The sequence below is a fragment of the Ceratotherium simum genome, chromosome 1, assembly GCF_057802395.1.
Source record: "Ceratotherium simum simum isolate JZ-2026a chromosome 1, ASM5780239v1, whole genome shotgun sequence".
NCBI classification, from domain to species: Eukaryota; Metazoa; Chordata; class Mammalia; order Perissodactyla; family Rhinocerotidae; genus Ceratotherium; species Ceratotherium simum.
Window position 1 is genome coordinate 79,175,381 of NC_141900.1, and position 16,270 is coordinate 79,191,650.

Sequence of the window (16,270 nt, forward strand, 5' to 3'; positions counted from 1 at the left end):
TCAATGCCAAATTTGATTTTAATAAAGAAAATTCTTAACAACATTAAATGACCATTGCTTCATTTATAATGATTTTTAAAAGATATCTGAAAATGAAATGTAGTAAAATTATTGCTTCCAAAGTTAAGTTGGCACAATCTCTACAAGACAGAATTGAAACAAAAGCAAACTGCACCCGACAGAGCAGGTACATAACCAAACTTCATCCCTTCTTCTGACATCATATACACCTTTACAAAGCTATCATGTTTCAGTCTTTATCTTGAAAGGGACATCCTGCCACCTAGATACTTAAATTCTATACATGTTAAGATATATCCTGAGGATATTAGTGTGTTTAACCACAGGAATGACAAATTTTGCATGTTAAGCAGTACAATAAATGCTTGACAAACTCTTAATATGAAGTTCTGTAGGTATGTTACTTTGCCAGATAATACCAAAAAAATCACAATGCAAAAGCAGGAGTATTTATTTTCATTATTTAAAAAAAAAATGCAACATTTATTTCACAATCCCTGAAACCGTAAAATAGCTATTCTTTTAATTTACAGAATCGAGGGAAGTATTTTAAATGTCAAAATATACACGCTGAATGTGATTTAGCATATAAGCACCAAAAATCTGAAGTTTACAAAAATTGATTAAATCTGTAAGGTGCATTTATTCATAAATTACATTCAGTTTGAGGGAAAGAAACAGTACCTCAAAGCTCATTAATATTTAAGAAATAGCTGAATAGCTTCCAACTTGGTTTACAGCAAAATGAAAAATACTGCTTTTAGTTTTTTTATACAAGTCATCTAAAATTTAGATTCAAAATTTTAAGTGCTGCCTTTATTGTAAATGGCAGTCTGACCATTTAACTTGTTTAAGTCCTAGTTTAAGACACTTCATATAGAATAGGTATTGAATGTCCTAAAAAAATTTTTAAAAACTTTGAGTCATTTAGCGAACACCTGAAGTTAACAAAAAAGTTAGATCTCTCATATTTTTTTACGTAGAATTGGATATAAAGTCATTTTGTGTCAAATAAAGTTATTTTTTAAAATGTTATCAGTCCACTCAGTAATTAGGACTTTTCTAAATATGTCACTATATCTTCAGGCAAAAATTGCTGTTATGAAGTTAGATCAAGTAAATACAGAATTAATTTCTTGGTTTACAAATTGAAATTATTGTGATATTAAAGCATGTCTCTTTCCAAACCACTTCGTCAATGCTGACACCAATTAAATAAGGAAAATATACGCCAGTATTGCTCTAACTGTACTGACATGGCCATCCTGAATGACCTAATTAGGTTGGGGAAGGGACTTGGCCTGGTTCCCCAGTTCTGTGGAGTTGCCACCTCCAGCTTCACTCTAAATAGCTTATACAAAATCAAGTTATTTACATTGCTAACACAAAATCTAGCAAGCTATAGTCCTGACTGCCATCTACATTTATATACTTACTTTTTACTGTGTATATTAAAAAAAAGAATGTTGTTGTGCTTTTCACATATCTAAGTTTTCACGTCATTTTATTTCTAAGTTTCTTGGGAAGGGAAGAGAAAGACCAAGAAAGGAGGTACATCAGGAGAGTCAGACTGTAAAGTAACATTACATACACAACTAGCCAAATATCTTTTTAATTTGAAAGATACTATCATCAAAAGGCAATATATATAAAAAAGAAAAAACGTCTCCTCCCTAAAATCCCTATTATTCCATGATAGATTTTCACAGCAACCAGTATATATATCAATATATTTTTCACAATCTGTTCAGTTATCCATTGGGTATGCTTTTAGAATTAAAAGATGTTATTACCATAGCATTCCAAACACTGTACTATTGGGGAAATGTGCTTAGAAATGGTTCAGTTATTTGCTCATTATGCTATTTACAAAGCTATCTATTTACGTTAGCAATAAATAATCCTGATATCAAAAGAGATAATGCTCATGCACACACCAAGATGGCTGCACGCTCTTAAAATATTTACACATAGTTCCTCTACGCTAGCTCTCCCAGTAACAGTGCAAGCGTTCTTCCTTCCATTTTCTCCACATTAGTCTTGCTTCTGGGGGATGCATCCTTCCATTTCCACAACTTCGGGCCATCCTTCATATTTGTTTGTGTCCTTATTGTTCTTTATGTACTGTTGGAACACAATCATAGCATACAGTTTTAAAACCCTCTGTGAACTGCTTATCTGCAATAACATACTTTAGTGCACTCATTTCAGTTAACACTCATGCCAACAATGAGTTCATATAAATTATTGTTCAAGATATTAAAAGAGCAACCCTTGGGGCTTGGCATGTAGTGACAGACCTTCAAATAACAGCTGAAAGAACAAAACATTGCACATATTTTTTAAAGGATCATTTGTTACTCAAAAATTAAAGTTTATCTTCTACTAAGTTCTGAAGTATTTCCAAACTTAACTGATTAAAATATCAAAAGCTCAATTAAAATCTTTATTAACCAATGCTTCCTAAAAGGCTGAAGATACAGTAATCACATGCCAATGCACTGTCATGTAGGAAAAAAATTTCCATGCAGAATTTGACTATTTTTAAGTTTTGAAATTAAAACAGTGCCATAGTTATTTCAACTAATTGATTACTAAGAATTTATGAAAAATATATGAATATATTTAATGTCTGCTTTATTTAAGTTTCAAATAACTGGGATAGGAATATGTACTGCATAGTTTCATACAATTTGCTTTTGTCCATTAATCATGAAAGTCTAAGACACTAACCTGTTCAAAAGGGCTTTTGGTCTTAATGCCTTTACCACCACAGAAGACCCAGTTGTCTCTAAAACCAAGAGTAGTAATAGATGTACTCCCCAATTCAGCAATGAGCCGTCGCGCCTCATCATTGAGTCTTGAAGGAGAGAAAGAATAATGCAATAAACATAGCACACTGCATGTTATCTAAGTAATACTGACTCACCTAGGATAGTTAACATATGAGATAAAATGAGACAATGTCGGCTTAAATATGAGAACATTAAAAAAGAATAAAGAGGGGCCAGCCCAGTAGCGTAGCGGCTAAGTTCGCGCACTCTGCTTTGGTGCCCTGGGGTTCACCAGTTTGGATCCTAGGCAGGGACCTACGCACTGCTCGTCAAGCCATGCTGAGGCGATGGTCCCACAAAGAGCAACTAGAAGGATGTACAACTATGACATACAACTATCTATTGGGCCTTGTTTCAGAGTAACATTCCTACCATTGAATTCTTTAGTGACAAAGGACATGAAATACAGCAATTTTAAGTTTATCCTATTAAGAAGTACCTTTTAGATGCCTTTACTTCACAACAATAATTCACTTTCATCTACCTTCGTCAAATAAATAAGGATACTGCAGTTAGCAGATGCCTATCCAGGTTAATCCAAGGTCTTAAGCAATCGATACCTTTGTAAAATTAAAAACCACTTTGAATCTCCACTAAACCCTCTGTAAATTTCATTCAAATAGGATAAAGGTAAATGCTGAGAGAAATCTGGATGTTTCTAATACTTGTTTTATTTAAAAGAAAATGAATTTTGGGGCCGGCCCCGTGGTATAGCGGTTAAGTGCACACGCTCCACTGCTGGTGGCCCGGGGTTCGGATCCTGGGTGCGCACCGACGCACCACTTGTCAGGCCATGCTGTGGCGGCGTCCCATATAAAGTGGAGGAAGATGGGCACAGATGTTAGCCCAGGGCCAGTCTTCCTCAGCAAAAAAAGGAGGATTGGCATGGATGTTAGCTCAGGGCTGACCTTCCTCACAAAAAAAAAAAAAAGTAAAAGAAAATGAATTTTGAGAACAGGGATATAAATTGTACTTCAGTGATAACTGCCAAGTGGTTATTTAATAAAAATGAAAATATTAACCACCCAGCAGCTAAGCACCTGCAGCAGGAGGAAGGGCAGTGACAAAAATCAAGGGCTGGGGAAACAGCTAATTGAAAGATGCCATTAAGGAATTTTGTGGAGGTTATTATGCAATGTTGAGTGATTCTCAACCTCCCTTCTGTCTCAAAAGGAGAAGAAATTCAGTAGATACATGCTAGCTGTAGAACTGAAGAAAAACAAATGATAATCAAGGGCCACCTGTGCAGGTATTTGGCAGTAAGTCCTATATATCACCCAAAAATGGCACTTACAGGTCAATTAGAGAGGTTTGTTCTGCTAAAATCTGAGGTAAGGCAAGTTTTATATTTGCACATGGCTGGAGGGTCATTAACCGCAAACACATGAGGGTCAGTGAGGAAGGTACTCATTTATCCCAGTGTTCTTTGTTTTGTTTTGTTTTGTTTTTATAATTTTATTTATTTATTTTTCCCCCAAAGCCCCAGCAGATAGTTGTTATGTCATAGTTGCACATCCTTCTAGTTGCTGTATGTGGGACGCAGCCTCAGCATGGCCAGAGAAGTGGTGTGTCGGTGCGCGCCCAGGATCCGAACCCGGGCCGCCAGCAGCGGAGCGCACGCACTTAACCGCTAAGCCTCGGGGCCGGCCCTCCCACAGTGTTCTTTGAAACACCCCCTGTTAATATCAGCTCCTCTAATGTAGTAATGAAAGAAACACTAGGTACAACAGTTCTCATTTAACCAACTTGAAGATAAACGGGATAATTTATGATTAAAAAAAAACGCTTTAAAAAACAGGAAAGAACTACGTATATCATTAGATTTCCACAATTTATGCAAATTCCATCCACGGGGCAGTGGAGCAGTTTTAACCACAGCCTGGGCACTGTTGTCTTTCTGGGGGAAGTTCACTAGAATCAGCGAGAAAATCAGCTGTAGCCCTGGAATATTTAGCCTTTCAGACTCAAATCTATATAGAGTGACGCATTTATAACCAAGTGAAATAAAAATAAATGAAACAGCCATGCAAAAGAACCAGTGAAGTCTCAGCCACTCTGAAGATTGAGACCTTCCAGAGAATCACGTGTACTTGCTTCTGGCTTTCTCCCCAAAGGTGGTCTGCAGCTGTGCGGCCTGTGCCCATCCTTACATGAATTAGCTTTCACTTTTCATTCATTTGTTCACTTGATAAGCAACTTTTGTCTTAGGGGGACACTCTCTCAAAGTATTGCCTCAAACCTCTTTTCTTGTTTCCAAATGGTGTTAGGATCATAAATTTGGAAGACTGTCAAATGCCACTCTTTAGTTTATCCAAATGCTCTCTTTTCTGGCTACTTTCTTAGAACATTTTACTTGCATCATCAGCACTAGCAGGTGAGTTTTGCCTCTATAACAAGAGGAAACAGTACTGAAACGCAGAGGTCGGGCAGTAGGCTTACTGGGCAGCTTAGTGACAACCTCCTGCAGAGACCTTGGGACTAGATTCACACTTACATCTCAGAAAAATCACAAACTGGCCCCCACAGGCTTTAGGGTTGCTCATAAATAGCTGAATGTTAAGTTCACAAATGCCAAGAGACTGCTTTGTACATAAGAACTGCATGCAAAGTAGGTGGTTATCCAAACACAGGTCTGGCCCCCTGCAAAAAGTACATAAAATCTTTCTTTTCTTAGAATTTTATATCAATTAATAAATAGATTGAAGGGCAGTCATTTTTACTTCTGTACTTTTGAATTGCAGAAGTGATCATTTTGATCTGTGTGAATAAACTAAGCCAATTTAGCCAGAGATCTAGAAGCAACTTGAAAATTTAGGTTTACCTTCTGACTTTGCATCTCTTTCCTCACTTTCCCATGAGAACACCCTAAGGTCCTGTGCAGAAAAGGGCTCACATAGTAGGCCTGAGCTGGCTATCTTTAGAAAGGCCTAATAACAAGATTGGTCCTTGGCGGGCATCTGGAAACTTGGATTTGGGGAGGGCTCTCACCATTCCCAGAACTGATCAGAATGATTCACTGTGTCTAAACTGTAAAAACAATACAGTTTATGCTGAACACCTACTTTCTGTCTAGGAATCTGGAATTTTGGATGTGTTAGGCAGAGGGGACATACATGACCAGCGCCCAGTAAAAATCCTGGGCACTGAGTCTTTAATGAGCTTCCCTAGTAGGCAGCATTTCACAGTGTTGTCACAATTTGTTGCTGGAGGACTTAAGTACGTCCTGTGTGACTCCACTTGTGAGAGGACTCTTGGAAACCTGGGCCTGGGTCCCTCTAGACTTTGTGCACGCTCCCCTTTGCTGATTGTGCTTTGTTTCCTTTTGCTGTAACAAATTGTAGCCGTGAGTGAGCAGGTCTATATGCCGAGTCCTGTGAGTCCTCCGAGCAAATGATCAAAACTGGAGTGGTCTTGGGCACCCCTGCCACATGTCCCTATGTATATCTAACTATAGTCTTATAACAAGATAACTTGCTCAGTAACTTCTAAAGTTTTCTGATCTGCCCATATAGAATTTGGGGGATTTTATTATTCCTTTCTGATATCTTCTATTTAACTAAGTAAAAGATAATTTCATGTTTTAAAAAAGAAGTTTAAAACCATACAACATAGCAAATATTTTGAGCATTTGATTAAGTATACAGTAGGTGTCAAAATGCCCCATTTCTTTAAAAGCCAGTGTAACTAATGTATTTATATGTAGCATAAATTTTGGAGAAATAAGCTTTACAGGAGCACCATGAGTTTGTTATATATATTTTAATCTTTACCAAGGCTATTAACTAGCCGAGATGCTAAAAATTTATATGAAATAAATTATTTTAGTTAACGATTTTCTTTAAAATGAATAGAAAATCATCCTGTGACAAACCAGCAAGTAGAGAGAGATAGGGATCAAGTTCTCCTAGAACAGATTCTAAAGATACACAGAGGCAATCTGGAGAAGAAATAGAGGAAGTGGGAACTGCAGATGGGGAGTCTCTGAGACCTGCCTCCAACTCTGCTGGGAAAGGAGGAACATCTGATAGTCCTACAGTCACACCATCAAACCAAGCCAATGCTCCCTTTCTCGAAAGTACAGAAAGCAACAAGGAGAACTGATATTCTGAGCTCAACTCTGGGAATAACCAGTTGGGAGGCAGAAGTGTAAGTGCCAAGAACTTCGGAAAAGCTGAGATGATAACTTGGCTTTATTTAAAATGAGATGGTAACTTGGCTACATTTGAAAATCATCATGTTACCTCAGGAGTTTGAAGAATAAGAAATGCTAGGCATAGGTGACCATGCAGCCTAGACTTTAAAGAGGGTATATTATAAAAAGTTCAGATTAGAAACTCTTATGAGAGACTATGACTTTTTAAAAACAAACAAACAAAAAAACCTCAATAATTTTCACTATATAATTGCTAACAATCCCAGGAAAAAGGAGAAGGGTTTCTAAATTAGTGCTACTATAGGAGTGTTCTGTGATGGGCTCAAACTCAAAAAAGGAAGTGTGCAAAAATACAAGGCAAATCCTGTTACTAATGACAGAACGTTTACTACTACTACTAGGAAGACCTGTATGGCTCAGAATGAGACGAGACTTGTAAAACTATTAAAGACCACAGAAAGAACTTTTCCTAAGTGCAAATAACGAAGGGATCCACTATTTCACAAGAATGATATAATATCAAGATCAATCCACGACTGTATTTTTCAGGGAGGCAAACACTCTTTGATCAACATAAAAAGGGAATAGTAGTTGAGAATGTCCACATAAGGGCTTTAAAGTAAATTTAAGCTTCCAGGCCCACATATGTCACACACTTAAATTCTAAAGGACCTTGTTAATATAATCTTCAGGGTAGTATCAGTTATTTTAAAAGCATCATGGAAATTGAAGATCCAAAGACATTAAAAGTTAAATATTCCAGTTTTCAAAAAAGACAAGGAAAATTTCAGATACATTGGCTGATAAAACCAATTCCAATTCCTAGAAAAATTCTAGAATGGATAACATCAAGGAGATCTTGAAAGCATCAAAAAAAAAGAAGAAGAAAAGAAAGGGGGGGTAGTGGGAAGGAGGGAGGAATAAATAAAGCCAAGTTATCATCTCAGCTATTTCAGCTTTTGAAAAGGTTTTCAGGCAGTAGATCAGGGTACTGTAATTAGCATAGTTCATGAATTTCAAATGAGCATCTGATAGTCGCAGAATATAGCCTCTATGAATAAAATAATGAAATAGGAGTGGACAGTCTGCCTATTAGGGTACATTGGCAGCTGTCTGAAAAGTACTTTCTGCAGTCGATTAACAGATGAATCCCTTGGAGGAGGCCTCTAGCAGGGTGGCACACTGCCCTTGGTAAACATTTTTATCGATGACTTAGATTTAGACCTAAGAATGACTTTGGAGAGAATATAAAGCCTGGATCATGGAAAGCTCATAGGACAAATGTCAGAATCAAAACCAAGTGGGCCAAAATCAGCAAAATTAAATTTAACAAGGATAAATGAATACAAAGTCCTTCATTTAGATTAAACAAAATCAAGTTCTGAATGGGGAGAAAGACCTGACTTGGCAGTGGTTTAAAAAAAAAAAAAGTCTGAGATCAAATGAAAAGATCTGAGAATTTAACTTGACCAAAAATTCATGAGCCAAAAATGGGATGTGACTGTTTAAAGAAAACTAATACAATACTAATGTGCATGAATATTCAAAGAAATGTAATCTCTACAACATAGTAAGCTAGCATCTCCAGTGTACCCTGTACTGGCCGGACCACATCTGGAATACTGTGTTCAATTTGGGGCACTCATTTTAAGAAAGATGATAACCAACTAGAGAATGCCTAAGAAATTCAGCCAGGAGGGTAAAACGACCTAGAAACTTAACATGATAAAAGGTTAAAAGAGCTATGCATATTGAGCTTGGAAAAGAGAAATGCCAATTGGTTTCAAATACTTGGAGTATCAAATGATTTGGGGAACTTATTAATCGTTTTGTTGTTCCACTCACCCAAGTTAGACTATCAGGTGGAATTTAGAGGGAGACCACCCTGAGAACATAACATTTACTTAAGAATAGCTTTTTGTTGTGTTTTGTTTTAAACAGAGAAATGATGAGAGTACTGGCAAATTAGGAGGTGAGTAGTTCAGCGGAGGTATTCATAGAGAAGTTCCATCTCGTCTTCGCTGGGAGGCTGGTTCAGGTGACCTTTAAGATCCCCTACTTCAAGACATCCACGTGTAAACCCTTCACTTAGGCATGCAGTTAACATGTCACAGAGCGTTCTTTCCAAAAGGAGGAATACAATAACAAAATTTAGCTTGCTCATTCAAACAAACAAAAACGAACTTATTTTATAGTAGGGAGTGGGGGGATGGAGAGTAGGCATCATTATAGAGAGCTGCGCTCCCCAAAGTGTAAGTCTTCTTAGATATAGGTTTTTTTTCTGTTTTGTTTTTAAAATAGGCTTCCTAGTTAAAATCAATAAATACTGGGATAAACAAAAGTAAAGAGGATTCTTTGAGGCAGAACTTCAGAGTCTTTCATTGTAAATCCCTACAAGGGGCAAAATACATGGTGCCACCTCCAAACTTATTCAACCATTAGAGTTTTAGAGGACTGGGGTTCCACCAGAACACACTTTGGGAAATGCTGTGATGGAGACCAATCCCAGTCATTCTGCTGAAGTTCAGTGTATAGCCCAGGAGCTCATTATGTACAGGAGTAACTAGGATCAGAGGAGAAGAACTATAGAGAACTGAGTCCTGCTTTCCCTAATCAACATGGATACCAACTCCCTGTCTTGGAGAAAGCAGGCACATCCATTTGGTATTCCAAACCCTCTTGGGTATAAGCGGGAGAACAAACCATTCCTTACGAGGGAACATCTAATGGCCTTATATAAGGAAAAGACATAACACACCAGCAGAAGTAAGCAGAGCTTCTTATCTGATTTAAGACTGGGTTTACCACAACTGATGAACCATTTCAAATGTTTCACAATCAGACACCTGCCAAGGTATATGTTTATATTTTGTTATGCTGAATAGATGCAGATGGCCCTTCATACGGATTATTAGTCCATTTCTGTATAAAGGACATAACGTTTATAATTTATTAGTGTTTGGAGAGGGAAGTATTTGACGTATAAATTCACGTGCCCCAAACTGAAAATGCATACAACTGAGTTCATTTTAAATGCACAGAAGATGAATCATATATTGACCATGTGTAAAGACATCAAAGTTTGGACTTCTACTTTTACCTTATAGGTTGAACCCTCTTCTGATGCTGCTTTTGGTGCATTTGATGGGCATCAATAAATAGCAACTAAAGAGTAAACATCATCCTTGCTTGGTTCTTAGGTATGGCAACGATTTATTATTAGCAGAAGGGGAGCAGGTCCGATGCTCATCAGGTATAATAATGAAATAACCCAACGAAAAAGAGAGGTCATGTGCATCTATTCAGAAAAGTAGGGCCTTTTTTTTTTTTTTTTAACTTTAAAACCTCAAATTATACATGTACTATCCTCTTCTCTCAGCAAAAGCAAATAGCTTGATAAGGAAAGCCTAATTACATTGTGTTTAGCTGTACTTAACTAAATGGCAATGGATGATATGTCAGTTTTATTTAACCTTTGATCTATGGATTTAACACATCCTTAGCTGAACCAGATAAAAAGCACAACGTCAATGAGACTACTTCAACTTAGAAACATTCATAAAGTGGTACTGTTTTCTTAGAGCAAATCTGTAATAATGTAGTTACACATTAAATACATGTATAAAAAATCAATACATAGAAAAACATGCCATAATCCTGTGTGGAACTTAGAGTTTTAAAGCCTTTTCAATGAAAATCTATAATGGATATTGTTTTATTCTTGATAAAAGTCATCTGGGTAAAGTATCATAGATTGAGAAAGAAGACTATTAAAGAGGATTTAGCCCCAGCAGAAACATATTAAGTATACTTATTTTTATAAAATAGCCATTAAAAAATTGAAACAACATCCTATTGGAGCAGGAATAAATAGATAAACAGAACAGAATTTCTAGAAACAAAGTCAAATCTACATAAGAACAGGCATTTCTTCACATAAGAACAGTGGCTTATAGTCACTGAGAAGTTACAAGTAGATTTTTTTAAATACATGAAAACAGTAAAATCACTAGAAGAGAAAAATCTACTAAATATTTAATTTAGAGATGGAAAAATACTTCTCCAATATAAAAGTAAAAGAAACTAAGAAGGAAAATCCATACACTTGACAACATAAGAATTATGTCTGAACTTCTAAAAGTCACAAAGCACCATGAATTTAAAAAATTAAAAGCAAAATAATATATTTTAACATGAGAAATGGTTAATATTCTTAACATATAAAGGGCTCTTACAAATAAAGGAGTCAACCTGAGTGGTCAAAAGACAATATTATAAGAGAAAGAGCCAAAAACACTTGTGAAAAAAATCTAGTCTCACCAATAACCAAAGAAAGGTATATTAACACAAAATCCCTTTCCAAAACTTTTAGTATTGGGAACTTTTAAAAAATTAACAATCAGTGTCACGGAGCTTCTAAGAAACATGTAAAATTGGTACAAACTTAAAAAAATTCTCTTTTAAAAACATGTACATCCTTTAATTCAACAATCTTACTCCAAAAAAATTTATCTTGAGGAAATAGATGATAGTTCAAAAAGATTTTTGCTCAGTATGAAAAATTGGAAATAGCCTAAGAGTCCCAGCAGTAGGTATTTTATTAAACAAATTCTAAATCATGACACGTTTAAAAACTATATTAGGCAGGGGCCGACCCCGTGGTATAGCGGTTAAGTGCGCGTGCTCTGCTGCTGGCGGCCCGGGTTCGGATGCCGGGCGCGCACCAGTGCACCCTTTGTCAGGCCATGCTGTGGCAGCGTCCCATATAAAATGGAGGAAGATGGGCACAGATATTAGCCCAGGGCCAGTCTTCCTCAGCAAAAAGAGGAAGATTGGCATGGATGTTAGCTCAGGGCTGATCTTCCTCACAAAAAACAAACAAACAAACAAACAAAAAAAACTATGTTAGGCAGACATGAACAATTTTGTTATGAAAAATATTTGATGATACAGGGAAAATATTCATCACATAAATAAATGAAAAGGTGTGCTAGAAATACTACCATTCCAAATGTTTAAAATGAAGAAAATATGTGCATTGAGAAATCTAGAGATGGAAACTAAAATATCATCAATGGTTATCTTGGAGTAGTGAAATGAACTGGAACTTGTTTTCTTCTTTGTGTTTTTCTGTATTTTCCAAATTTTTACAAGGCATACAGTTTTAAGAAAAAAGTTACAAACTACCATCTATTAAACTTTATGAAAAATATATCACATTTCTCCTTTTATAATTAATTCCACTTCTAGGAATTTAACCTAAGGATATAATCAAAGGTGCAAAAAAATTTATGTAAAAGGATGTTTATCACAATGTTATTTATAATATGAAAAATCTGGCAATACTAGGGAACTATTAAATAAAAGTGAGGCCATATGATCAACTGTTCATGAGCCATGAAAAATGCTACTGAAGAATATTTATGTCAGAGAAAACAATTTAAGGTTGTTAAAAACAGAATATAAAAGAGAGTATTACAAACTTTATGTACAATATGATTCTCATTTCACAATAATATATGCATGATAAATACATGAAAAGATAGAAGGAAGAAAGAAAGATAGAAGGAAGTAAACTAGAAAAAATATTAACAGTGTTTATCTGGAAGTTGGATTACTTTGCTCTATTTTATAAACTTTTTTCATTGAAAATGTATTGCTTTTTAAATTATAAATTATAGCTCCAAAAATTTGAACACATTTTTAAGTTTACATACTTGGTTGCTCCATCATCATATGTTCCCATTAAGACTATTGTTCCATCTTGTATGGACTTCAGAAATTCAATAAATGGGGCCACATCTGAAGAAAAAGAAAGAGTTGAAGGTGTTTTAAAAAATAACTAACCATCATGATAATCTCTAACATCAATATAAAATATGAAGTATTTGCAAATCAATAATTTCTAAAGTAGAGTAACCAAAAAGGAGATAAATCTTATGAACAATTAAAAAAATTAAGTTTGCACCTTAATATGATCCTACCATTAACTTAAAATTTCCCAATCCCGATTCATCCTGTGTGTCTTTGGTACCGATTTTCTAGGGCTAAATGAAAAAACTACAGCAAAGTCATATTAAAGCATGACTTAGGATTTAAAGTAAGAAACTCAGGGGGGCAGGAGAAAGGCTCATGGACGCCCTGAGTGTTTGTAAAATTGTTTGCACAGGTACTTTTCTAAAAGAGGATATACAGCTTTTATCTATTTCACAAAAGGATTTGTAATTTTTAAAAAATTATATGAATACATATGCACATACACACAAACACACCTGAATTAAGGGATCTTCTGGGCATATCTACTCACTATAAACTGGGAGAAAGAATGTCGGTTCTAATTATGGCAAATATTACAGTCATTACCCGCTTCATATAGCGTCTCAAGGTTCACAAGGACTTCAAACTAAACCTCGTCAGTAACTACAAACTGGTGGGGCCGGAGGGCAGATCAGGTACCTGAACGAGTCCACATCCTCAACTCTTTACAATGTCAGGTTTCCTACAGTCCCCAAGTCCAACATTACTTCAAAACTGGGTTACTTCAAATTTACTCAGTTTCTTTCCACAGCAAAGATTCCAAATATTTTCTCTAATTGAACTCTATTTTTATTTTATAATAACAGCATTTTCAATTCAGAAAAATTGCAACAGAGCAGCTAACAAATCACTTCCATTTAAATGCAAAGATGGCAGTAAACTGCAACTATTTCTTAACTTGAGGAGTATTTTCAGCAGTAATCAATCTACCTGTGAGGAAATACCAGAGCTTCTGGTCACATGACTGATTTCAGCAACAGTTGTGTAAGACTGTTTCTATGCAGTAAGTTTTGCTAGGACCAATTATGCCTTTAGAATCTAAAACTGATGGTAGTATTTGAAGTTTACACAGTTTTGACAGATATAAAAAGTTCGCCTAATCTCATTTAAAGAGTAAATAATACATGGCATCTCATTACAAGCTGAAGAAATGTTAGAAAAGTTGAATGGTCTGAAAACTTAAATTTCAGAAAGCCTAACAGCTGTGGGCTCCTGGAAGTACATAAAGGGGATGGGGACATGCAGGAGAGAGCCTCACGCTGATAAATTTCCCAAACCAACAACTTAGAGAAAAATCAAAAGATAAATCAGTGTTGGTCTTCCTTCAAACCTGAAAAAATCCCTTTCTTTCAGGCACGTTCCTCTTCAAGGTGCCAGTCCCTTGCCTCTGCATGCTGGTGACTAACTTCCACCTGCTCCTTGAGGAACTTCCAAATTAGGAAGATATCTGTGTATTGCTCTAAGTCCAATGAACTGGAAAGAAAATTTTATTCCTTCTCTCAAATATTCATCTACTTCAATAACAATCCTGGTTATGATTAACTTTTGAGACTGAAAAATCATATGTAAAGAAATCAATTCAGTCAGTTAAAATGCTTAAATCAGTTATGCCCTTCTTCAAATTACTTTTTTTTTTTAAATTTCAGATAGAAACCTAAAGGAGCCCATTGAAAGCCTTCAATTAGTTGTCTTGCAAAAAAGAAACTCAGATTTCTTTTTAAATCTCAAATTTGATATTATTGCTCTTAATTACACACTGCAAACAATTTTTATAAAAAAAAAGTAAAGTGTATGCAATATGACTGATCACTTAAATATAGGTGGACATTTAGTGAAAAGAAAGTAAGAGAAACAAAATGAACTAACACAAAAATAGTACCATTTTTCTCTCATTAATGGGCTATATTATGCTGAGGCGATTAAGAAATCAGTGCTAGCAACAGAATAGTTATATGTTACTCACACTTACCTCCTCCCCACATGTCAAAATATTTGGTATCTAATACTTCTCCTGTTTTTCCTGAAAGAGATTGAATTCATATCAAATTATGCAACTGAAATATACTCTATGTTGTATAAGGCAAATGATCTTATCCAATGATTGATGTGAATTCATTAGCAGAGAAAGAATTATTTTAAGAAAGACTTAAAATTTGAACTGTATACAACTGAAATATATTTCTAAAGGGTAATTTTGGGATAGGACTTTCTCATCTATCTTATAAGCCAAAGAGCAGCAAATAGAAGTTCACCACTGATTGCAGACTATTCAAATTCAAATTCAAAGTTAGATATTTTTCATCCTTATGTGTTACCATCTTCCCTTACTTAAGAATTACCCAAAAATACATAAACCTTTTATAAAAAGATGAATCTGATGCTATTTTCTATCATTAAAGCAATCTTTTTAAAAAATTTACATTTATATCCCTTTTAAAATGTTTTTTTTTTGCTATCAATTTAAATAGGCAAATAGATGAAGAACCCTTTACCTAAGAAAATGAAGAAAGTGGAAACTCAAAAATTTATCTCTCGCTGTGAAATAGGTAAAAAATATTTTCCTACACTATGAATAGCATAACTGTGGTTTCTAACTATACTACACAGCTTTACAGGGTTATTGTACCAGAAAGAGAAGATCAGCATGCAGTTAGGCCTCAAGTTATGGGTTCACATTGTCAGATCTGATTTTGCAATAACACTCGAGATACTCAGGATTCAATGAACTTATTTATACTGATGAAATTATCAGAAGAACGTGGACAATACTGAAAAATTACATTTAATTCTTACCCTTCATTCCTCCCCCACCCCATCCAACAGTCTATCACCCTTTTTCATTTTACACACCCACATTCATGTTAATCTATCTTCACGTTATATTAGGATTCCAAAATTTGCAGCAAGAATTCATCAATTTAATGTCAGACTGGTTGTTTACTGACAACTTCATGGGAAGCTCTCCACACATTGCACAGCAAGCTGGATACTTCCAAGAATGCATGAAATAAATACTTAGACACTGAGTCTCCACCTATAGTTGGTTTTTTGGGGGCTAAAGGGAAGGGTGGAAGGAGGACTTCAGTGTCAAGAGTGGCACTTGCTGACCTGATCCCTTGATATTAGAGTGTATTTCACTTTGGGGCACACGAATATCCACTGACTACATGTATAAGCTAAAATAATTATTCTTACCATTTACCAAGGCAACATTGATTCCTCTTCCAACATTATTCTTGACACCACTCATTAAACTGAAAGGAAAAAAGCCAAGACAAATTTAGAATTATATATTGCACAAATGTACATCAAAGAGATAAAGAAAAAAAAAAAGTTGGGGATATTGTATACACGTACAATTGTTTAGTACTGCAGAGGAAGTTAAAAGGTCTCTACTAAGTTAGAAAAGACAATCTAATATTGAATAACTTTAGAGCAATGTCCT

General features: G+C 35.4%; 1 protein-coding gene across 3 annotated transcripts in view; it reads right to left on the reverse strand.

The window, feature by feature from the left end:
• Positions 1–16,270, reverse strand: part of FAM3C (FAM3 metabolism regulating signaling molecule C) — a 48,234-nt gene continuing 31,964 nt past the window's right edge. For all 3 annotated transcript variants that reach the window (XM_004418758.3, XM_087430118.1, XM_087430125.1), the window contains 5 exons: positions 16,021–16,079; positions 14,795–14,845; positions 12,726–12,810; positions 2,755–2,881; positions 1–2,145 (listed from right to left, as the gene is read on the reverse strand). In XM_004418758.3, the coding sequence (XP_004418815.1) occupies positions 2,056–2,145; positions 2,755–2,881; positions 12,726–12,810; positions 14,795–14,845; positions 16,021–16,079 (412 nt within the window). In that variant the 3' untranslated portion in view covers positions 1–2,055. The remainder of the gene's footprint in view (positions 2,146–2,754; positions 2,882–12,725; positions 12,811–14,794; positions 14,846–16,020; positions 16,080–16,270) is intronic.